The sequence below is a fragment of the Mercenaria mercenaria genome, chromosome 3 (assembly GCF_021730395.1).
Source record: "Mercenaria mercenaria strain notata chromosome 3, MADL_Memer_1, whole genome shotgun sequence".
Taxonomy (NCBI): Eukaryota; Metazoa; Mollusca; class Bivalvia; order Venerida; family Veneridae; genus Mercenaria; species Mercenaria mercenaria.
The window spans coordinates 16,866,492-16,893,080 of NC_069363.1; the positions used below are offsets into that span (position 1 = coordinate 16,866,492).

Below are 26,589 nucleotides of genomic sequence, written 5' to 3' on the forward strand. Positions count from 1 at the left end.
TTGTATAGGCTTGTACTTTGTATCTTCTACATGCATATACCAATGCGTGATTACCTCCTCTGATTTTAATAAAAATGGATTTATCTCGGTAAATGTTTATAGAACTCATTTGAAATTTCATTATTGTCTTTAGTTGGACTGAGGCAATCAGGGTAGATAGCTATGGACTGATTTTATGTCAAATTACCTTCCTTTGTTTCAAGTTAAAATGGGTGTATCTCAGTAACCAATGAAGATACTGATTTGAAATGTCATTTGTGCCATCAGATGGACTCAGACAATCAGGGAAGATAACTTTTTACTGAATTTATGACAAATTACCTCCCTTTATTTCATGTAAACGAATGTATATCAGCAGCATCTAATGAGATTGGTTTTAAATGTTAAGTCTTCCAGGGTAAGGAATAGTCATGTTAGTACAAAAATGCAGCATTTGAGCCTAGGACCCTCAAACTTGGTATGGAAATTGGCCCTGACTAGGTCAAAAGGGACTGTTACTAGAAAATGTTTATCCTGATGATATTTAATGTGTATGCCTATGTGCTCTATGTCCAAACTTGAATGGTACTCGGGTGAGCGATATAGGGCCATCATGGCCCTCTTGTTTGCTGTTTGTAATAAAAATACTGTATTAATTGCATTTTAAATTTGATTTTTATGCCCCTGGCATCTACTGATGCGGGAGGAATATAGTGATTGTCCTGTCCGTCCGTACGAGGTTAACCAAATGGGACCGTTTCGTCTAGCATCAATACCCCTAACTAGAATGACTTAATACTAATGCAGATGTAACCTGTGACCATTCCTCACCATCAGACACCACCTGACCTCAGTTTCACCTTGACCTTGAACTTGACCTCGTTTTGGACTTGGGTTGCTTTGTATCGACAAGGATGCCACCGGGGGCATCAAGCGTTTATTGAACGCAGCTTCTTGTTTTTAAAGTTTTCGAAGTGAAAAAAAGACTTATTTTGCCACTGCTCATTTCATACGAGAATGCATCTTTCTGGGCCTTTTTAAGTTACTGCAGATTATCTAAGCAATCATGGTAAATTCATATGTGACTTGAGACTAAGAACGTTGATGATTATGAACCCGTTAGAGAAAAAATAAATTTAATTCTATTATTGTGACAAAGAAAGCGTTTTCTTTCTCAGAGCAACATATATCTGTTGTGTTTTAACTTCCCTATTCAGAGGGTTCAGAGCCGCTATTTAGTATGTGTGGATGCGCCGGCTATGATCGTTCGTCGTCAACATGACCTCATCATGTACTGAAACTTGGATGCACACTAAACTTGCATCATTAGATTGAGCTCTGTCAAGTCAAATGGTTCATTTGCTTGTATTTAGGGGCAATTTGGGTAAACGTACAAAGTCTTTTGAACAACTGCTAATTAGGAATAACTTGGTGGACCGTCATAAAACTGTATAGTATCCTTACATTTACATGCAATTCTAGAAAGCAAAGTACAACGGCCTACCAAATTTATTAGTGTCAGATCCCTGGATCTGCGTTTGACAGTTTTTGCATAAAGTTACAAAGTGTACTTATCTTAATAAAAAAAAAACAAACAAGTCTAACATTCTTTTACAAAACATAAACGTTACATGGTAAACGATCTTTATGAACCCCAGCAAGCTTATTAAAAAAAAATAACATACAGTCCTTCTGTTGTAAACAACTCTTAACCTCTAGGTGGATACTTCTGTTGTAAACAACTCTTAACCTCTAGGTGGATACTTCTGTTGTAAACAGCTCTTAACCTCTAGGTGGATACTTCTGTTGTAAACAGCTCTTAACCTCTAGGTGGATACTTCTGTTGTAAACAGCTCTTAACTTCTAGGTGGATACTTCTGTTGTAAACAGCTCTTAACTTCTAGGTGGATACTTCTGTTGTAAACAGCTCTTAACCTCTAGGTGGATACTTCTGTTGTAAACAGCTCTTAACCTCTAGGTGGATATTTCCCATTTTGGACAGAAACGTCGTCCTTGTTGAGCGACTGAGGGCCATTGGGGTCATTTAGTTAAGGGGATCATTTTGTACGTGAACAATAAATAATCTGTTCATTAAATTGTCATTTAACGATTGCTAAATATGCCTCAGTATATGGAATGGATCGGATATACAGTTTCCATAAAATTGTAAAGTAAAGTAAAGTGGCTAAGTTGCTCGCTTTTTACATGGCTTTTTTTAGCTCACCTGAGCAATGCTCAGGTGAGTTTTTCTGATCGCTCGATGTCCGGCGTCTGTCGTCTGTCTGTCGTCTGTCGTCTGTCTGTCGTCTGTCTGTCAACATTTAGCTTGTGTATGCGATAGAGGCTGTATTTTTCAACTGATCTTCATGAAACTTGGTCAGAATGATTACCTTGATGAAATCTAGGCCGAGTTTGAAAATGAGTCATCTGGGGTCAAAAACTAGGTCACTAGGTCAAATCAAAGAAAAACCTTGTGTATGCGATAGAGGCTGTATTTTTCAATTGATCTTCATGAATTTTGGTCAGAATGATAACCTTGATGAAATCTAGGCCGAGTTTGAAAATGGGTCATCTCGGGTCAAAAACTAGGTCACTAGGTCAAATCAAAGAAAAACCTTGTGTATGCGATAGAGGCTGTATTTTTCAACTGATCTTCATGAATATTGGTCAGAATGATTGCCTTGATGAAATCTAGGCCGAGTTCGAAAATGGGTCATCTCGGATAAAAAACTAGGTCACTAGGTCAAATCAAAGAAAAACCTTGTGTATGCGATAGAGGCTGTATTTTTCAATTATTCTTCATGAATATTGGTCAGAATGATAATCTTGATGAAATCTAGGCCGAGTTTGAAAATGGGTCATCTCGGTTTAAAAACTAGGTCACTAGGTCAAATCAAGGAAAAACCTTGTGTATGCGATAGAGGCTGTACTTTTCAATTGATCTTCATGAATATTGGTCAGAATGATTGCCTTGATGAAATCTAGGCCGAGTTCGAAAATGGGTCATCTCGGGTCAAAAACTAGGTCACTAGGTCAAATCAAAGAAAAACCTTGTGTATGCGATAGAGGCGGTATTTTTCACTTGATCTTCATGAATTTTGGTCAGAATGATTACCTTGATGAAATCTAGGCCGAGTTGGAAAATGGGTCATCTCGGGTCAAAAACTAGGTCACTAGGTCAAATCAAGGAAAAACCTTGTGTATGCGATAGAGGCTGTATTTTTCAACTGATCTTCATGAAATTTAGCCAGAATGATTACCTTGATAAAATCTAGGCCGAGTTCGAAAATGGGTCATCTTGGGTCAAAAACTAGGTCACTAGGTCAAATCGAAGAAAAACATTGTGTATGCAATAGAGGATGTAGTTTTCAATTGATCTTCATGAAATTTGGTCAGAGTGATTGCCTTGATGAAATCTAGGTCGAATTTGAATATGGGTTATCTGAGGTCAAAAACTAGGTCACTAGGTCAAATTAAAGAAAAATCTTGTGTATGCGATAGAGACTGTTTTTTTTCAATTGATTTTTATGAAATTTGGTCAGGATGATTGCCTTAATGAAATCTAGGTCGAATTTGAATATGGGTCATCTGAGGTCAAAAACTAGGTCACTTGGTCAAATCAAAGAAAAAACTTGTGTATGTGATAGAGGCTGTATTTTTCAATTGATCTTTATGAATTTTGGTCAGAATGATTGCCTTGATAAAATCTAGGTCGAGTTTGAACATGGGTCATCTAGGGTCAAAAACTAGGTCATATCTAAGAAAATGCTTGTTTTTTATCGCAAGAGACCAATTTTTTGGTCCAATCTTAATGAAAATTGGTCAGAATATTTGTTTCCATGAAATCACTAGGTCAAACATGTTTTACACTGTTATGGTGTGTTTCTTAGGTGAGCGACCTAGGGCCATCTTGGCCCTCTTGTTTAATTTACGTGTCTATTAATAGTTTAATACCTATATATAAATATATCTTTCTTGCATATTACACAGAATTTTCCCGTGCTTTACCGGTAGTGGAAGTCCGGTCTCACGCGTCGGTGTGTAAGATGACTCGTGCTGTAATTCATGCATGCATGCATACAATTTACATGCGCTACTATTATAAGATAGTGCTTAAAAGAAAAACATTAAGCAGTTACCCCCGAGCTAGATATTTCCATCCGCACCTTTAATAAGTGAAGTTCTCTTATAATATACATCACAAGAACATTAAGCAGTTAAAGAAAGCGGTATAAGTTGAAAATTCCCCTTTGTATACATTTCAAAATCTCAAAATTTGATGTAAAATAATTGATATGAACTTAGTTCGTATTCACCTTTCTGCATCTCTAAACATCACTAAATTGTTATGCACCTAGTCTTCGAATGATTGTCTCATCATTTTATGGCATTTAATTTTACAGTTATCATTTCTTCCTTTTTATTTTACTCTGTTCTTTCTTTGTAAATAACTTTACCGTGAGTCTACGCAGTATTAATACATATTTATAAAGGAGGCATCTTAAAAGCCTACTCAATCTGTTTCTTACTGACACGCATACTTTTGCGATATTAGTTACAACATACAGTTTTCGGTCATGCATAAACGTCATTTACTTCTTTCTGAAATGTCAGCAATATTTGTTCAGGCAGCTATACTCACGAAACGTTTTAAGATTCTTAGCGCTGCAATGAATACAATAACACCACATAACCTTGTTGCAGGACGGAAATATGAATACTGAATAAAATAAGACCCATTGGGTCTCTAAATTGTACAATCTTTTGCAATTGGAATAGATAAACGTGACATAAGGAATAAGAAAAGCAAGTATACACAGCCAGTCAATTATCATTGAATGTACAAATGCAAGTTTTTATGTTAATGCCTTAAAAACGATGTTTTCATTAAAACGAAATATTTTGGAAATAGTTAAAACAGACAGACGATTTTCATACAATGTTAAATGTTGGTATGTTTCATTTTAAGCTCATAAACTTACTTATGTTTTAACTGCCTGCCTCCGGGTAGTATAATTCCCTACAACTGTTCTATTTTAATACTCACTCTTAAAGTTTATTTTTAAGCTCTTTAGAGAATGTAGTAGAAATGAATTGTTTACATATGAATGATTCTTACAACGTGCTGGTCATTTTATCTTGACCATATTTTAAAGACATATTATTCACTGTGTTTTTATCATTCTTTTTTTTTTTGAGCAGAAAATCATAGCGCATCGGGACCATTTTTATACACATTGTTGCCTTCAGCAATTGTCATTGTTACGCAAACATACTTTAAAGAATGCTTTTTGTTAAACAATGTATTCGAATGTCTCAAAGAGATCATATCACAGTAGTGTTAGAAATTTGTTTTCTTTTCTTCTGTCAGTGCATATCCCATATATTACTCTTTTGTGTTTAAAACAATAAAATGTTCTACAAGTGTTGTTGTATTTTTTCCATATACCGGAATGAGAGAGTTGTTTGCGAGGTCCAGCGATGCCTGAATATTTACCCGTTATGATAGGACATGCAATTTATAGCCATCTTTCCTACATCAGTTCAACAATTTAAGTTCTTAAAAATTTATAAATTTTCAAAGATTAGAATTTATTCACCAGAATCTGGGTTAGGTCTTACAGTATTGATGATGGACTTCAGTCAGATTTTTACTGCTTAAACGTATTTCCTCAAAAGTGTTCGCGCATTATTACCATCTCTGAAAATGACCTATTTTCGGGTGTTCTTTTCTATGTCTTCAAAGGGCAACATCTAGAACTGTATTGTCATTTCTTTCTCATTTGCTTGTCCGGAGTATAGCATCGGATTAACATCAAACTTGGAATATAGATGTGTTGTTGCAATGAGTTCTTTGTTGTAAGTGTAACACTAATATCTCTAAGAACTGTGCAGGCAGTTTTGCTTATTGTCGTTATATTTTCTGATCCTTTCGGATCATGGAATCCGTTTCAATAATATATACTCAAACGCATAAGAAAGTGTGCACTCAGCTTTTTGTCATCTGAAGGAGGTTATGTTGTCCGAAGTAGATTATTTTGTCTATAAGTATGTCATGTTTGGTACCAAAATTTAGTGCAGTTAATGGCCAATTTCATCTTTTTCAAATATTTTCAAAATTTTGACATTTATGAGGATTCTTGGCTATTCAAAGCCAACTGTGGTCAAAAACGGAAGTTGTAAATCTTTTTCTTGCCAGATGATAAAAAGCTGCCGGTTCCTCAAACATTATTTTGTTTAGATATCGTGTGTGACCACCTCTACTATTTATTCAAGCATTTATATGGCAACGCTTCGGCCTAACGTAACAGTAGAATGACGTCACGAGGAACTGTATTCCATTCTTGAGTAGCCGTTCTCACCCGAGGTCTGCTTACAGCAACTCGACCAGTTTGCTGAAATTGCTGATGCAAAAGAATTGTGACATTCCTCTGACACCCAAACGTTCTGCTGACGTAAATAACGCTGTCACCCCGTTGAAGCATTGACAATGCTTCAATTCGCAGTTTCACTAAGTCTTGGCATTTTATTACAGCACAGATTTGAAATCTAATGTGTTTTTCCTTTCACCAAAGGTATAAGAAAACTGACAAAACAAAACACATTTTTGTAGACAGGTACATTTCCTATGGGTAGCACGTGCAAATCATGCAAAAGTGTACTATTGCTAGTTATCTTGACTCCATCCAGCTTTTATCGAAAACTTGAAGGAAGATCCACAGTAGTACTGTACATGCTTCGAGCAAAGTATGTTGCAAATTGTTGACGAATACCTTTTTTAGAAGTGAAAATATTCAAATTTAAAAAGTGCACACTTTCTTTTGCGTTTGAATATAGTTCCATTTCAGTTGAGTGGTATTGCACTGTCTCTCACTAACATACTCAATCAAATCCTCATAAACAGAACCCTCTACGTATTTTGGGGTTACAGAAAAATTGAAGCTTGGAGGAAAAGAAATGCGCAAAAACCGTGAATCTAACATCAATGAGTTTTATGTTTTTCCTTGTTTTACCACCAGTCCTAACAACGTAGTAGTTATAAGAGTAATTGACTACTAACTTTGAATATAGGTATGTAACAATAAGGAAGAATCATAACTGTCCACTTTAGTCAGTGTCAATATCGCTATCACTTAACACTTATAAAAACAAGTTCCGCGCCACAGCAGTTCCAGATAGGAAAGCGATATTGCGATAAAAATTGTGTAGATAGCTTACAAGAAGATTCATATTTGGATTGGGTTTGTGGCCGCAGGGATAAAGGTCAAGTTCATGTTTGCTTAAACTAAAAACAAATTTCAAAGGCTTGTCTTTACAAATGCATAAAATCTATTATAGTGCTTTAAAACTTTCCATGCTTGTTCCAAATCTTTCAGTTTGTCTCCCATTATTTCAAATTTACTGTCTTTGTTTTCCATTGAAACAATGGAGAATGTCTAATTTCTAAAATATTTGGGGGTCATTCTTACGCTATAAATAAGTGATTTTAGGCCCATTCGATATCAACTTTGTTAACTTATGTATTACACCACAAGGCCATTTTCTAAGAGGGGTGAAAATGAAACAAAACTGATATATGTTTAAAATGCGTATATTAGTGATGCAGTACAAAGTAATAATTTCAAACAGCTCGTGCTGAGGTGAGCCAGATTGAAATTATGTTTCATAACTATTGAAACATCAACGATTTTCAACTTCTTTTCTGTCTGTTAATATACATGCATATTAATGACAGATTGTACAACCAATGATTTGAACTGATTTTGCACAAGAAAATGGTATTTTATAATACCGATGCATTCTTCTATAGTTGTATAAACAATTCCATTAGTCGGCATCACGAATCCACCTACAAACATTACAAGTGTAGTATTTTCATATTTCGCCGTCAGTTTTGCCACCGCTCTTAACACTGCCGTTCAGTCCGAACGTGGAAGGATATTGTCGACTTTTGAGGATGTCTCCTCAAATACCTTGCTTTTCGGGGTCAAATTATTGAAACATATTCAAAGCGTTTTCAAAGAGTGGCGCGCTTCTTGAAGAATTTAAGTGGATACTAAGAAGAGACTTACCTTAAGCCCTTTTCACATAAAGGAAACAATCTATTTATAGAGTGAAATTCTTTAGTGAACACTGTTTGTCAAGCATAATCCTGCCCATGTTATATCAACGAAGTGGAAATGTAAGCTATTTATGTTACCTGCAGTACATGATAACACAGTTGACCGAAGCCAACATGAAATATACACGGGTTAAAATCCTAGTTTGGTCACTGAATTTGGTTCGAAAAGGTCACCTTTTGCCACAAGTGTGTCTATTTTCTGTTGGATAATGCAAATACTGGGTCAAGAAAATGTCCAGATCATAACGCGGTTCCTAAACAGACTTGTATTCCCCAAATTAAATTATGGATTACACTTACAAACTTCATTCTTCGACGACGACTTTGGCGCCTTTGTATGACTACTATCCAATGTCACCCATATTAAAGTTAATATTCTTTACTGGTTGAAAATCAGTTTCTGTGTTTATAGGATTGTTATTTTCCGTCCGTCAACCCGCCATTCCTTCTGTATTTTTTTCTCATTTGGTCCGTCCGTATGTTCGTGTCTTGTCCATAATTCTCAAACTCTAACAAATAATGTGACATGACACCAAGTTCAAAGGTCGATGTCACATAGGACTATTTCCTATTATGTCTGTATCACAACCATCCATCAAGGCATTTTGAATTACCTTGACACAAATGTGTTACAATGTTACAATACAATGTAGGCTCCTAGCTTATATGTAAATGTCACTCCTGGAGGTCAAAGTTTAACATGATATTAACTGGGTCTATTTCGTGCAAGATAAATAACTATGTAATCCTTTGAGAGATCACTTCTGTATACATAACTTGGTACAATTGTTCCCCAAAATGAGACGATGTGTCGTGCGTAACACAAAAACGCCTAGCTAAAAGGCCAAAGTCAACTTGGAGGTCAAAAATCCATACCTTTGTCATCCATCAAGGAATTTCAATATCCCTTGACACATATGTTTCCTATAATGAGGCCACTTGTCACGCGTAATATCCAGAGACCTAGTCCAGAGGTTAAGGTCACATTTAGGGGTAAAATATTTATAAGTCTTTCCGGTCCATAACTCTGCCATCCATCATGGGATGGGATTTTAATATTACTTGGCACAAAATTCCCATAAAGAGACATAACATGAACTCATTTTAAAAATATTACTTCCCTTTAACATGATGAAGTATTTTACTATATTTATTTCCTTTGATTTTCTCACCAGTTTAAAAAAAAGACGTTTTATTAAAAATATTTTATATCCATAAATGTTAAAAGCAGTTTACAATTAATATTGTAGACTTTATACATCTGCGGATGTCTCTAAATTGCTTTTTGTACTTTTAAGCATGTGTAAATGTTGAGTTCTGCTCAATCTGGGGCTAGGGGGCGTGGACGGTAGCATGCATTTCCACTACCGTCCATGAACAGGCTCAAATAAACCGAGCCTGCAACATTTTCGTTTTTGTCGTGTTGAGCGACCTGTGAAGTTTCCACTTTTCTCTATTTAAGTTTCCACTTTTAACTATTTTTTTATATATATATACAAAATTAAGTTCAAACATTTTGCATATACATTGTATAGCACAATAACGTATATACATGCGGTCTATACTCTGCGTGGCATTTATATGCTTCATTGTGTCTGAAAGGGCGGATGGACCGTAATTAAACTTAAAACTGACTGACTGACGTATATACATCATTGCAAATATCATCTGCTATACAGTTAATTAAGATAATAAAGGGGACTTTGTTTTGTATGACAATACTTCATTCATTAGTTTCACATATGGAAGCCGTGGAGGGCCACTTCTGAGTTATGAATTTGACTTTTGAAAGGAAAGATCTTGAATATGCGTGTTCTAGCCACTTGATTTTTGGTCACATAACGTTTGGTCCGAGCCATCCAGCAGATACACTTGAAACAAATTCGAGGTTTCCCCTTTGTATTGCCTGTTTGTCTCAATTTGCCAACAGTTCAACAAACCAACCCATGTAGTCTTGTTTGATGAATGTAAACCCAAATGCTCTGCAATTCTTAAACAGCAAATTAATTCTAGTGCTTCTCTTATTTCAATACGGTAATTTGTAACTGATACGAGTTCGAAATCAAAAGTAATATACTTTCGATTTCGAATATTCGACGTTTTTTGTCTAGAACTTTTCCGATTTTCAGTATAAAGATCCATTAATTGATCATAATGGATATAATACTTTCTATCTTCTGCTAAAGATAAAAAACGTTTTGTGTTGTCAGATGATATATCGAATGCAGACAAACTTCTTCCTTGGTTGCTGGATATTTTCAGCGCTTGAATATTGTAAGAGATTTCATAATTTCTTATATTTCTTGCATGATTTTCCGTCTCATATCTGCACCATGCCAAGAAGCTTGTAAATGTTGTGTAATATCCAGGTCTTGTTGGAAATCCTATAATATATTCGAGCTGAAACCTTGAGTTACTCTAAGTATTTATAATCGCATCATTTTGTTTAGAATCATACTTTTTCCCCCGTTTCGTCTTCATTACTTTTCTTTTTATCAATTCCCTCAGTCTTGCTGTTAGTAGCTGTCTTAGTTTTATTAAACAAAACTGTAACTTTGTTCCTGAAGTCTTGTTTACTCTCATAAACATTCGACCTCTTAATTGCATTGCTTTTCCTACTTGTCTTATTAACATTTTCTGTACATTCCTGTTTTTGTTCAAAGAAATTGTCCGATTTATTTATTGTTCCATTTTTCATTAACGTATTTTTACCATATCTGAAATTTGATCCAGTTGTTTTTAAGTCAATGTAAAAGCTGAACTTGCTTGACCTTTGACCTACTGATCTCAAAATAAATAAAGGTCATCTGCTGGTCATTATCAATCTCCCTATGAAGTTTCATGATCCTCGGCCCAAACGTTCTCAAGTTATTGTCCGGAAAAGGTTTAAATGTTCCAGGTCACTCTGACCTTTGACCTTTGGAACTCAAAATCAATACAGGTCATCTGCTGGTCATGACCTCATGACCAACCTCCCTATTAAGTTTCGTGATCCTAGTCCCAAGCGTTCTGAAGTTATTGTCCGAAAATCGTGTAAATGTTTCGGGTCACTGTGACCTTGACCTGTGATCTACTGACCTCAAAATCATTAGGGGTCATCTGCTGGTCATAACCAACCTTCATATCAATTTTCATGAATCTAGGCCCAAGCGTTCTCAAGTTATTATCCGGAAACCGTTTAACTGTTCCGAGTCACTGTGACCTTGACCACTGACCTAATGACCGCAAAGCCGAACTTGACCTGTATTTCATAATGTTACACCTGTGTACCAAAATTTATGATCCTAGGCCCAAGCGTTCTCAAGTTATAATCTCGAAACCGTTTAAATGTTCCGAGTCACTGTGACCTTGACCTTTGTCCCCTGTGTACCAAACTTTATGATCCTAGGCCAAAGCCTTCTCAAGTTATCATCCGGCCACCGATTAACTGTTCAGGGTCACTGTGACCTTGACCTTTGACCTACTGACCCCAAATTCGAACTTCACCTGTATTTTCTGGTTTTACAAGGGTGTACCAAAAATATTTAAATCATTCAAGTCTTTCATGAGTTATCATCCGGAAACCATGAAATCCAACGGACCGACCGACCGACCGCCAAGTTCACTCCTATATACACCCCCACCAACCCCAAACTTCGTATTGTTGGGGTTTAATAAAAAGATAAAAACTAAAAAAAATCCATTTGCAAATACAAGTGCTAGTGTAAAGAAATTTGCTGTGACGGGCGTGTATTGTGACATTCTGGCACTTAGAGTAGCGCAATAAAAACAGTAGTGTTATAAAAATGAATAGTACAATAAAATGAGTAGTGCATGCTAATGTCGAGGGAACGACATTTAGTAAATCGTGGAAAGTTTTGAAATAATATAAACAATTGACTAATAACAACAGATGGACGGAGTTCAGTAATTTCAAATGAACTATAAAATATTGAAAGAGGTCAATACAAAGATGCTACATGGAAATTTTGTGTACATCAATACAACAAATGCAGGTAATGTCGAAAACATATATACATAATCCCTACTGCAAAAAATATCACTTCAAATACTTTGTTTTTATTTCACGATGTCATGAACAAATAAATACCGGTATAACTGTAAATCACTGACAAATGTATAAAACAGATATCAATATAGCAATCAAACACATCTTATAACACGATGTACAAAATTCTTATAAAAGAGTTAAATGACCGCTTGCTTTAAAAAACAATCGGTAAAAATACAGATGTATTTCATTAGTATCACATGAACTTTTTCCGTTTTTACTAAGATTACCAGATTACTAAGAATAGAGTGTTAGAATAACTTTTGTTACTTGATTTGCACAACCTGCATTATTAAATTACAGTGAGTCTGCAAGTGTCGTCCATCGCTGTTACAGTTACAACAAAAGTTAACTAAATATGTGCGATGTACACGCATACAGCTTGCATCGAAATAACAGATGGCGGTGCCACAAACACTAATCTTACATGGTTTGAGGTAAATGCGTTTAGATATGTCGGTGTTAATTCAGTTTATGTCCACTTCACGTTTGGCATATGCAACTCTCATCTCTCCTGGTAACCTTCTTTTGAATTTCTTTATTCCAATGTATGCAAGTGCTGTAATTACGATTCCGACCACCAACATACCAATGGCCACGCCCACAACTCCACCTACATATAGATAACGGTTAATACTAACTTCTTATCTAGAATCAAATGCCCAGCAAAACAGTACTAACTAGAAGATGCTTTTATAGAAAAGTGCATGTCTCCCCAAATGCATAGTGGTATAGGCAAGAAGTCAAAGGTGACAGGAGCGAAAGTCAAAGACACTGATGGCTGGCTGCAATAGGGATCATCTATTTTGGCATGTCCAATCATCCCACTAAGTTTCAGCATTCTGGGCCTAGTGGTTCTAAAAATATGAATTGGAAACGGCTTTCCATGTTCAGGCCTCTGTGACATTGACCTTTGGTCAAGTGACCCCAAAATCAGTAGGGGTCATTTACTCATATCCAATCGTTTGATTTCATTAGTATACATGTTTTTAAATATGTTTTTTTCTCTCTACATCTACTGTATTACTTTTCATTCTGCAGTCATTTCTTAAACGTACGATACAGTTTATAAGCATGATTAAAATCTTACCTTATTAATGTGTTAATTTCCTAACAAAAACTGACTTAAGATTTATATGCAAAAGAAATTGCTTTTACAGTTTACCATTTGTCTGCCAGTGCTCGAACCCATGCTCATGGAGGCAAAGATCGGCACCATGTTTAACTCATCGCCGCCAGAATATATGTATAAAACTGCCTTTACCTGCTGATAAGCCTTTTTTACTTGATGGTGGTGAATTGGCATTCTTCAAGGGCTTCTTTGTATAAGGACTTTGACTGGAAATAATTTGTCCTAAAAATAGAAAAGGTTAATGGGTTTAATGAACGTTACAGGAAATATTTAGCAAATGCAGTTTACGACTATTTTCAGATGATATACATATCACCATACCAGAATGTGACTTAAGTATTTCTTGCATGTCGGGCAGGATTTCCCGTGCCTTCCCGGTGCTAGATATACTCATCTTACACCCAGGGGTGTAAGATGACTCACGTGCTATAATTTATGAATGAATGCGTAAATTCATACGCTTCTATACCAGAATAGCGCCTTGAAGAAAAACCTTCGTTTTTCTTTATATATTCTACAAATTGAAGAATAAGGCATGCAAGAAAAGATTCAATCCCTGGCAGCAGGTCGAGATGGGAATATCCGGCACTCGGGTAACTGTTAGGGCGGTAACTCGGCAGGAGCCTCGTTATCGCCTAAACAGTTAGCTTTGTGCCGGATATTCCCATCTTTACCCGCAACCAGTGAAAAATTCTTATAATCTTACACCTAGGGGTGTAAGATGACTCACGTGCTATAATTTATGAATGAATGCGTAAATTCATAAGCTACTATAACAAAATAGCGCCCTTCGTTTTTCTTTATATCTTCTACATATTGAAGAATAAGGCATGCAAGAAAAAGAATCAATCACTGGCAGCGGGTAAAGATGGGAATATCCGGCACTTGGGTAACTGTTTAGGCGGTAACGAGGCCTCTGTCCAGTTACCGCCTAAACAGTTACACTCGTGCCGGATATTCCCATCTTTACCCGCAACCAGTGAAAGATTCTTATAGTATACCGGAATACTTACCATTTGTTGTACCTTCCATAGTGGAAGATGAGAAACTGGACTGAGCCATAGATTTACTGGAACTTGAAGCAGTCATAGACTTGCTGGAACTTGAAGATGTCATGGTTTTGCTGGAACTTGACGCTGCCATAGATTTACTGGAACTTGAAGCTGGCATAGATTTGCTGGAACTTGAAGATGGCATAGATTTGCTGGTACTAGGCTCTGCGTTAGGCGTGGAATGTGCTGAAAAATCTGACAATAAGCATCTAGAGCCTGATATTCTCATATTCACATGAATATACATGATATGAAATCCCGATATTGATATGAATATATGTAATATGATAGAATGTGATACAGTATTTCTAGGCTAACATTAAAATATGTGGTAATTCCACGTTGATATGAATATATTCGAAATGATATACGTGATATGATGTTTCCGCCTCGACATGAATATACGAATATATGTGATATGACATTCCCAAGATGATTTAAATATACGTGGTATGACTTTCTCAAACAGACAATCTTATGCCATGTTAATAAGAATATATGTGACCTGATATTGTCATGTTGACATATATGTATTTGAAATTGAAGTTCATTTTGTGTTATCAATAATTATCTTTAGATATTAAATGCATTAAGGGACATCATAAAATGGTTTCTTCTATTATAGGTTATCCTAAAGTCAGTTTTATTTCATGATATCCTTAATTCCATGTAATGATATCTGTAATTTTATCTTCCATGTAATGATATCTGTAATTTTATTTTCTGGTATCCATAAATTTGTTTGGATATCACAAAATGATTTAAAGATATTATTACATAGAATTAAAGATGTCATAGAATGAACCGGCTTTGTGGTATCACCAATTATTAGGTTTAAGGATATCATTAAATGAATTATTGCTATCAAAAAGTAAACACTGTTTTGGATATATTAGAATCGATTTTATGATATTATCAAATAAGCTTAAATCTTATAATAATGATTTTGTTTAGGAATTATTGATATCCAGAGATCGAAATTAGGATCTCAAAAGATCAAACATATTTTGAGATATCCTGAATTCTTTTATTGATACCATTGAATGAATTTTGCGATATCCTTAAATGTATAAAGGAAATCATTAAATCGAATTAAGGATATTAGAAAATATATATCTAGAGACATCCAAAGTTCTATTTTGTCACTTTTTTGTGATATCCTTTAATCATTTTTGATCATTTTAGGATATCTCAAAACACTTTTAACGATATCATAAAATAAACTAGAGCTGCTTTTGAGAAAAGCGCATGCCTCCCATAACTGCCTATCGAGCTTGGCCGAGGACTTATTGAAAAACCCATTTTGTTCAAGTTTGGTGAAGATCGGATGTTTGACTTAGAGTGCGGACAAGATTTGTCACGCACACACGCACACACACACACACACACACACACACAAACACAGACAGATACACACAGAGACAGGAGTAAATCATTATGTCTCCCACACTACTATGTGGTAGGAGACATAATTGACCATATCATAAAATGAATTAAGGATATCACAAAATGGCATATGGATATCACAAAAAGTGAATAAATGGTAAAACGGCACTACATTATGATTCGGGATATGTTTCTGCAAACTATATTATAAGCTAAGCTGATGATGTTTCATTTGGTAACATTCAACAAACAAAACAAATTTCAATCATTTTTCATTATCAGTAACACTATTTTCATTGTGTACTGTTTGTCTTACTTGCTGTACCAGAGGCAAACTCCTACTAGAACGTATCGAGGACTGAGATTGTGTATATGTATTTTCTGAGTTATTAAATTGTCCTGGAAATATACATTTTAATTGTTTAATTGGTATCATAAACCTAAAATTAATTAAGAAATATTTTTGGTAGGCAGTTGCTGATTTGCATTAACAACAATGTATCTAAGATAGCGGTCTACCTAATAGTTTACAAGGTGTTCTAACGTCAGTAACAAGGGAAATCAAGGGTGGGGGGGGGGGGGGGGGGGGGGATGGGGGAGCATAGCGGCGCTAAATCGCTCACATGACCTTGATTATTTTTACCTTGAATATATCTATAACACTTTGAATCATGAATGGTAATTACGGTGTTTAGAATAAACTAAGGTCAAGCAACATCATCTGAACAAATGTTAGCACTAGGGACCGCGTGCTCCATTTGAATATATTTAGGAGAGGTCCTTATAGTTTGATGAAGATCCTCCAGTGGTACATAAGAAGAAGTTATTTAAAGGTATTTCTATTTTTTAATTCTAGAACCTTCTAAAAGGGACACATGCCACTATTAGAAACAATCGGGGAGGACATTATAATGATCCTACAGACCAAGTTTGACAAAAATACATCAAACGGTTTATGAGAAGTAGTCGTTTAATTTTTTTTTTGAACTAGCTGTCCCTTAAAGGGGCCTCATATTGGGTCAAATTTGAGACAGGATGTTGCAAAGATGCTTCTTACTAAACTTGGTATAATTCAAACCAGTAGTTTGAGAGGAAATGTTTACAATTATTTTCACCAGCTGTAGCAGCCTCTAACAGAGGCCGAGTGCCCAACTGTAACAAAATTGTGAGAAGAACATACGAAACGCTAGAGACAAGGTTGGGTGAAGATCTGTTAAGCGGTTCGTGAAAAGAAGTTGTTCTACTGTATTTCTATTCAACTTTAGCAACCCCAAAAAGGGACCGAGTGTCCCCACTTCAATGCATTTTCAATAGGACCTAATAATGATGCTTCAGACCAAGTTTGTTTCATGAAAATCTTTCAAGCGGGTGTTGAGAAATTGTTTAAAGGTATTTCTATTTGGAGCTCTACTGGGCCCTAAAAGGGACTGAGTGCCCCATTTTGAAAGGGACTTATAATGATGCTACAGACCAGGTTTGATAAAGATTCGTGAAGCGGTTCAAAATAAGTTTTTTATAGATATTTCTATTTTTAGCACTAACGGCCCATAAAAGGGACATATGTTGCCCTCATTTGAACAAAACTAGGGGGGCCTTATAATGAAGCTGCACGCCAAGTAAGATAGAGTTCCATGACTTGGATCATGACAAAAAAGTTGTTTCAAATTTTTATTTTTCTATTTTAACTGAACTGGCCTCTAAAAGAAGTCAAGCAAAACATTCAAATAAATTTGAGAGAGGACATTGCCAGAATACTACATAGCAAGTTTGGTATGACCGGTAGTTTCTGAGGAGAAGATGTTTATTTTAAATTGTGGATGATGGAAAATTGGGGATGGACGCAGGACCGTCTACCTATACTAATAGCTCACCATGAACCTTCGGTTTAAGTGAGCAAAGACGTAAGGAATGAATCGTGTTTGTGTAGTTGGAACATAATTGGTTGTGTACACTGGGTTAAGCGTGGATCATGATTGTGCTCTTTAAACACCTGATGTTACACTGGCAGTTGATGGTGGAGGACTAACGCACTTGGAGGATTTCGGCGTATACGGCGTTCCATCTGGAAATATTTGTCCTGAAAAACACATTAAAGTTATAAATGTATCATGTCGAAATTTCATAAATGAAAATATGAACAATTCCTACACACTTATTAGATATACTTCACGGTTATATGTATAAGCATTATTATGTATTAGGTTTATAATACTACTGAATACTGGCAACTAGAAATCGAAATAAATTTCTTTACTTACAGCGGTGAGGATTGCTATTTCGTTCTGGTGTGTTGACGCTTTTGAAAAAATCAAACACGAACGACAAATTAGCGTGCCAATACGGCAAATTAGACGTTCTGGCAGGGAGGCCAACACGCCAAGTCAAAAATTTGCTGTTCAGACTTGCTGGCGTGTTAACGCCCGCACCAGAACGTATTGTCATAGTTGCGGCTAAATTTGGCGTTGGCGCTTTACAAACGTGCCTATACGCCAAAACGACGTAACAAAAATCAGCCACCATAGTTACTAGACATGTGTCTCTACAAACTGAACACCACTGAACGATTAGCATTTATTATTGGCAATAAGCATTAGCTTTGACTTTTAACATTTGGCATTTGGTATGTAGCATTAAGCGTTAAATATTTGGTATTTAGCATACTGGTTTCCCAGTAGTTTCCGGACCCAAGTAGTTTTCCGGACCTTTTACATTTCGTGTTGTATAGACTTTATGCCGTCGTAAAGCATCTGGGTAACAATATCATATCATCTAGACCTTTGTTGCCTTTACATAGCAGCGAAAACCTAGCATTGCTAACTTATTTATTATTTGAATATCCCGGTTGTTTTAACTTACTTTGATGTAATTGTTTACACAAGCGATTGTCAACTGCAGGGGAATTCCAGTTGCAGTGCGCATGCGCAGAAATTGAGGCCCCTTGAAGGTATACATCAGTCAATTGATGCTCCCGTTTGAAGGCGATACAGTAAAAACATTCCGAGAGTAATAAAATAGAACAAAGAAAGTCAGAAAAATCGACCAATTCTCTATACTGCGGCTTTAAATTATCGATTAAAAATGGGAACCAAAATAGACGGGTATTTACCTACGATACCGTAGATCAATCAAATGTTTAGCAGCAGTGTCCATACCCGAGTGGTCAGGGCGTACGTTAGACTACCAATTTTGAGACCGTTCTTGTTTCTTTTATTTAAAAGTTGTAAATTATATTAAAAGTTCTTAATTTCTTTTTTTTTGTAATATTACCAGTTCTCTCAATACGTTCCGTCATTTTTAGCGTGACGTTGCAAACGTCATTCAAACGTGATTAAACGTAACTGTTAAATTCTTGAAATAGACTTTTCAAATCATCATCACGCCTTAGAATTATGTTTTAATTTTGAATATATATAACGAAATTGGAAATGTTTGCTTTTACAGAAAGGTTACAACTGTTACAATGAAAGGTCCGGAAAACTACTCGGAATAACTGAGATATTAATGGAATTAATTGCCCCTTTTGAGGCCTCACCTACATTTGTGTTAATGAACGCAAGTGTAATACGAATTCTGCATGGCGTTTATGAAGAACCTACCTTTCTTCTGTGAAAATTTTATGTTTCTACTATTTTTTGTTTGAAAGTTACTGGCAAAACATAGCGATTTCGGTCCGGAAACAGCTGGGAAACCAGTAGGTCTTCAATACCTTTTGCACGAATTACCATATTATGTTTTTCAGGAATAAGCTTCTGAAGCGGAGGTAGGAAAAGACATCTCTGCATTGGGAGATTGCAGAAAGTACTTACTATTGTACACATCGCACCAAAAACTTGGTTCTGAGCTGACCTGCCCTATATTTCGCATAGACGCCGTGCTTAGTCTGCATTCCGTTTTGTTAGCACAGTAACCAAAGCTGGCACAGTCATTCCTCTCTTCCTCCACACATAATTTCGCGCACTGACCAATGCTTACACCACTTATAATACGATCGTCTGCGTTAGTAAGATGCTGGCGCGTGGTAATTCTGAAGTCTGATAGATACTGCCCTGAAAATAAATAAAACAAAAATATTTATAATAACACAAAGATCTGATGTATCTTTGAGATTATATCAAAACAATAAAAGTTTGCATCAGATCTGTGTGTTATCTTAGTACTTACGCGATGGCGAACTTGAACCATGTAAATAGCACTAAATTACGTATACAATATACAATGAAGACAACAGAACGATTACACTTACTTGAAAAATGGCTGCAAATCGGTGAGTGAACTTTATCGGCTTTTGGCACATCATAGAAATGGGTTCGACCTAAGTAACATGTTGAAATCTCGTCACAATAGTCAAACGATTTGCAACTGAACTCATCATAGGCTGAACAAAGCTTTGCACACATGTCGGCGGAGTATACATTTTGATAGAAGACATCTGAGCTTGACAAAACAGTGGTTCCTGGCACCATCTCGTAATCAACCGTGTATTTTTCTGTTAATGACATTGACAATACGTGCAAAATGATAATAAAAAATGCAAGGTAGAAACATTGCATAAAAATGCAAGATAGAAACATTATATAAAGATACCTTTTATTTGCCTTAATTTCATAACAACTTCTAGCGCATATGTAAAATGATACGGTGCCCCTAAAGTGACATGTTACACACATTTTTTCCAATTAGGTAATGTGAGACTTTTTTTTATTTCGTTTAAACGAGATCATTTCGTTTAAACGAAATGATTTCGTTTAAACGAAATAACTTATTTCGTTTATATGAAATAAGTTATTTCGTTTATACGAAATGATTTCGTTTAAACGAAATAAGTTATTTCGTTTAAACGAAATAAGTTATTTCGTTTAAACGAAATCATTTCGTTTAAACGAAATAAAAAAATGTCTCACATTACCTAATTGGAAAAAATGTGTGTAACATGTCACTTTAGGGGCACCGTAAAATGACGCAGATAAGGTAATAAGATTTGCAAATACAGCAATATTTTAATAACGTATGAACAGCTTATATCATCTTGTTGGTCAAAGAGATGTGATTCAATACCAAAAAATCCGGTTATATTAAGAGATGTATATCTTTTTTAATTGTGTATTGAAATACACTTAACAACTTTAACCATTTTATTTTAACCTTTAGCCTGCTAAATTTCTATAATGGACTAGTCCTTTCTTGAATTTGGGCAGTACCATTTATTTTTCGAAGGGGTATTCAATGAAAGTTTACTGACTGAATACGGATGTGCAGGCTGATCTTGGTCAGCACTGGTCTCAAAGGCAGAATCACATGCCGCCAAAGCAGGCTAAAGGTTAATATGAAACATTGCAAAAATAATAGTCGACATTAAGCCCAAAAATCAAAAGCAACATAATCTGTAAATTACAATTAAAACGTGTGACACTGGTGTAATTCATGTTATGATAGTTCAAACATGACAAGTGAGGAATTAAAAAAAACCAAAAAAAAAACAAACAAACAAACGAGAAACAAAACAAAAAACAATTTATTTTCATATCATCACATCATACTTAATCACGATTCGGATTCACAGTTCCGGAGGTAGAGCAACTGCCAGAATGCAGTGACTGCTATTTGAGAACAAAACATGTACGAACCAAGTTAAGCTAAAGAAAAAATAAATAGCAAATTATGTTTCACTACTTTTTAATATAAATTTCGCACCTTTAACCTGTGATATAATCTAAATATTGTAGGTAAAATAATTTTCAAAAGTCCACTAATATCCAACATTGATATTTTAATCTTACATGGAAAGCAAATTAATATCCTACACATGATTCTAAGGTTATCCTTTTGAGACTGAAAACGATGTTGGAACTTTACTTACTGCTATACATGTCTGTAAATGCGTTGTTTACAACTAAATTCGGTCTTTCATCTGGATGGAGTCGGGAGAGCACGCAATAGCCAGTGGTAAAATCATACCAGAAAGAATTACAAACAAAACTCATCCTATTTAGACACGTTGAAGCACAGTCGTCAATTGACAACCCGGTTAAAATCATATCACTGTATCCTGGTATGTATTTGTTTGTTTGCACCGAAAACCTGTCCATCAAAGCCTCTGAAGAAATAAAGTTTCAAGTTTCAAGTTTATTAGCATAATAAGCAAACAATTTGCCTTTGGCCATTTACAAACACAAAATACTATGGCAAAGACACATATACATACACAAATGATAATGGATACTTAATATTTATATACACATTATTACAATATACAGTTAAGAAACAGTGAAATTTTCCAGGGCATTTTTTCTTAACATGCATTCTTTAATATATCTAGCTATTTTTGTTTGCAAACTTTTATTTTTTGTCGACATATGCGAGTTAAATTTCTGTATAAAAGGCCAAGATAAGTTTCTAAAGTATTTTATACGAACTGTTCTGAATTTGTCACATCATAACATAAAATGATATTCCGATTCAACTGCCTTTTGATTACACAATATACATAGTATATTTTCTCTTACTGTACCATTGTATCTGCCACTTTCTATACAAAGGTTATGAGATGACAATCTTAATCTAGAGAAATCTTTTCTCAAGTCATCATTTGTAATATTACAAACTCGGATAAAAAAAAAACAAAAAACAACAACATGAAATCAGAAATTAAAAGCGGCTTATACTGGCATAGGAGCACTCATGAACCTGAACAATTTCATATTGTCGTTGGGGATTACGGTATTCTTCAGTCGTAATATCGCTCAAAGCGCACCTGTCTTTCCGGTGAAAAAAACAAACTTTAAACTTACAAACAAGTAAACTGCCGACTGTCAATGGTGGTCTACTGCCTTAACTCTGGTGAAACATAAAAATGCACTGCTGGTTGTTGGTTTTTACTGTCTTATTTTAGATTAGGCAGATCTGAGCCATTACATAGCGTAAGATCCAAATTGAAAATGTATATTTTATTACTTTACGTTTTACGCCATCATTGTAATTACCTCCCTTTAATATGAAATACATAAAGAGATGACTAATACTTTTAATTTCAATATAATTTTCATGTTTTACATTTAAATTTGATAAATGTTTAGATATTTTAACTACCTGAAACAAAAAGCAAGTTTTAAACAGCGTGGAGCTTTCATTTCAATCTATCTTGGTTTCGCAACCGAGATAGACAAAGGGAGGCAATAATAATTTACAAGTGTTTTTAACTGATTTCTGCAAAAAATATACTTGTCAGTGCAAATCTTTGACAATATTTATACAGTAGTGTTTATATTAGTATTATTTCTAAAGCAAAATGTGTTTTTTTATATTATACTTTGCTAAAATAATGCAACCAAGACAGAAAAAAAATCAAATTTTAAAAATAATTTTATTGAAAATCTGACGTATGTTAAAACTTAGTGTACACAAAAGGTGTAAATGATCAGTTGATTAAGTTTTGAACAAGTATATAAGTTGACCAAAATCTGATTAACCACCTTTAATATTAGTGTTATTATCAAAATTCAGATCTCTGCTTTTCAATCAGTTCTAATTCCAGTCATGCGAATCTATTATTTCGATTTACACTTCATTTTATTCTATTTAACACTTACACCATTTTGTCTTTATATACCTTTTAAGGTAGTTCAGAGTTTGAATATATATATGACTGGTTATTTTCGTTTATCACATTCACTGAATGCTAGATATAGACATTTCATATTTACTAGATGTTTATTTCTCAACCTGCCGGACCAACTAAGATATCGCTTTTTGGCATAAGGGTCACCTGCATTGGACAGAGATTCATATAGGGATATAAAAATATATCAGATAACATTTTGTTACATTAATCAAACATTTACCTTATTCAATTATTGCCTTTAAGGGATCGCACACGAGTCAGTACGCCTCTTTATCAGTGTTTGTATCAGTACAAAGAACAGTAAAGATAGATATAGAACGCCGCAGCTGTCTTACGTCGAGACAATTCATGTTACCATGTCAGAATATGGTCTTAACTTGTCAAAACGGTGACTTATTATGTTAAAAATCTATGTTATCATGTCAAAATATGGTATTAACTTGTCAAAAATAAGGTCAAGGTCAATAAATAGCGGGTAGACCTATTGTTGATCAGCTTTCGAAAAAGTTAGATTTAAAGTAATTTATAGGTGGAATATAGTAACGATTTTTACATGTATGTGTTTGGAATATGATGCACTATGTGGATATAAATTGATATGGGAGTAAAAAGAACAGAAAAAGAAACTAGAGCTATCACTAAAGGTGATGAATGTACCCCCCGCATGCACTGACACAGTACATTGCAATTTGACACACACAAGACTGCATAATTATGTGGACTGTATGTATATAGACTGTTTGTATACAGTATAGTAACAAAAAACAAAGACCCATAACTATGCAGAATATTTATCTAAAAGAATGTAACATGCCCCATGCACAACTAGGGTTGGTACTGATCACTTGTGTGAAGTTTCATTAAATTGTGTGCAAGGGTTTGATAGATTAGGCATGCACAGGATTGCATATGCAGACTGTATGTACATAGTATGTTAACAAGAAACAAAGTCCCATAACTCTGCAATTTTTGTCGCTGAAAGAACCTAACATGTCCCATGCACAACTACTGTTGTTACTGATCAGTTGTGTGAAGTTTCATTAAATTGTGTCAAGGGGATGAGGAGAGATGGTGCCAACAAGATTGTGTCTATGTCTATAGTATAGTAACAAAAAAACAAAGTCCCATAACTCTGGAAAAAAAATTCTGAAAGAACCTAACATGCCCCATGCACAACTACTGTTGTTACTGATCACTTGTGTGAAGTTTCATTAAATTGTGTCAAGGGGATGAGGAGAGATGGTGCGCACAAGATTGTGTCTATGTATATAGTATAGTAACAAAAAACAAAGTCCCATAACTCTGCAAAATTATTTTCTAAAAGAACCTAACATGCCAATGCACAACTACTGTTGGTACTGATCTCTTGTGTGAAGTTTCATTAAATTGTGTCCAGGGAATGAGGAGAGATGGTGCGCACAAGATTGTGTCTATGTATATAGTATAGTAACAAAAAAAACAAAGTCCCATAACTCTGCAAATTTTTTTTCTAAAAGAACCTAACATGCCCCATGCACAACTACTGTTGGTACTGATCACTTGTGTGAAGTTTCATTAAATTCTGTCAAGGGGATAAGGAGAGATGGTGCGCACAAGATTGCGTCTACGGACAGACGGACAGACGACCAGACGGACAGACAGACAGACGGACAGACAGACAGACAGACAGACGGACAACCTGAAACCAGTATACCCCCCCCTTACAACTTTGTTGTCGGGGGGTACAAAAATAGTAGCAAAGGTGAAACGCCAAAAACAACAAAAGGGAACAAAGGAGCAAAATCCTGTGACATTAGTTCACCTCAGAGTGGTGCATTTGTGCAATTATTGGATTTGGATAGAAACTCTGTGTTCAGTAGTCCGGCATTTACTAATCAATCGAGCAGTACAATGATGTCTCAAATGCACAACAAGAGCTGTCTCCATAGGATGACACATGCCCCCGATGGCACTTTGAATGAATAGCTATGGCCGATGTTAGAGTTTAGAACCTTTGACCTACGGACCTGGGTCTTGCGCGCGACACGTCGTCTTACTGTGGTACACATTCATGCCCAATAATTTTAAAATCCATGCATGAATGACAAAGATATGGACCGGACACGCCCATCAATGCACTATCATGAAATATGACCTTTAACGTCGTCTAAGTGTGACCTTGACCTTTGAGCTACGGACCTGGGTCTTGCGCACGACACGTCGTCTTACTGTGGTTCACATTCATGCCAAGTTATTTGAAAATCCATCCATGGATGACAAAGATATGGACCGGACACGAATGCACTATCATGAAAAATGACCTTTAACGTCTAAGTGTGACCTTGACCCTTGAGCTACGGACCTGGGTCTTGCGCGCGACACGTCGTCTTACTGTGGTACCCATTCATGCCAAGTTATATGAAAATCCATCCATCGATGACAAAGATATGGACCGGACACGAAAATTGCGGACAGACTGACAGACTGACAGACCGACAGACGGTTCAAAAACTATATGCCTCCCTTCGGGGGCATAATAACAGTACTCCGATGTATCATGGTCAACAGCAATTATTGCAAATGCCAGTGATGGGTCAATGTCAATCATCTGGTGGTAGTGTATTGCCTCCGGGACAAGTAACAATGAATCAGAATGCATCACCCTCGAGTGTGTATCGTGTCCAGCAGAGTGTATCCGATGCCAGTCAAAGTACACTGCCCCCGAAGGTATCAAATGCTGATCTTATGCAATTCATTAGTGGAAATTTCGAGGAAATGAACTCTCGTTTAAGCAAATTAGAATCGGTAGAGAAATAAGTGACTGATCTAGATGGTAAATTGAACAAGCTTTGGAGTGACTTAGATAAACGGGTGGCAAAAAGTGAGGACAAACTGTCCACAATGGAAGAGGCTATTGCAGTCAATGGCTTTTCTATAGACAAGACAAAAGAACAAGCTGAGCAACTGCAGGCCGAGAACCAAAAGTTAAAGGAATCTGTTGCTGATTGCAAGCCGGGTCATTGATGTGCAATCTGATTATCGGCGGCATTGCTGAAACAAAGGATGAAACTAAAGAACAAACAATTCAAAAAGTCAAGCAATATTTCAAGGACGATTTGAAAATTCTAGAAGGTGATATCCCGAATATTCCAGTTGAAGACGCTAGGAGAATTGGATTACCAAAAACAGATAAGCCAAAAATGTGTAAGTATCGTTTAAAGATCTGAAAATGAAAAATTATGTCATTCAAAGGAAATGTGGACCCGAAAA

The 26,589-nt window shown here is 35.7% G+C and overlaps 1 protein-coding gene across 4 annotated transcripts in view; it reads right to left on the reverse strand.

The window, feature by feature from the left end:
• Window positions 1-11,809: 11,809 nt before the first annotated feature.
• Window positions 11,810-26,589, reverse strand: part of LOC123525365 (uncharacterized) — a 57,250-nt gene continuing 42,470 nt past the window's right edge. For all 4 annotated transcript variants that reach the window (XM_045304356.2, XM_045304353.2, XM_045304357.2 and 1 more), the window contains exons 16-22: window positions 21,580-21,816; window positions 19,966-20,208; window positions 19,529-19,768; window positions 17,713-17,799; window positions 14,298-14,522; window positions 13,417-13,506; window positions 11,810-12,765 (exon numbers count right to left, since the gene is read on the reverse strand). In XM_045304356.2, the coding sequence (XP_045160291.2) occupies window positions 12,620-12,765; window positions 13,417-13,506; window positions 14,298-14,522; window positions 17,713-17,799; window positions 19,529-19,768; window positions 19,966-20,208; window positions 21,580-21,816 (1,268 nt within the window). In that variant the 3' untranslated portion in view covers window positions 11,810-12,619. The remainder of the gene's footprint in view (window positions 12,766-13,416; window positions 13,507-14,297; window positions 14,523-17,712; window positions 17,800-19,528; window positions 19,769-19,965; window positions 20,209-21,579; window positions 21,817-26,589) is intronic.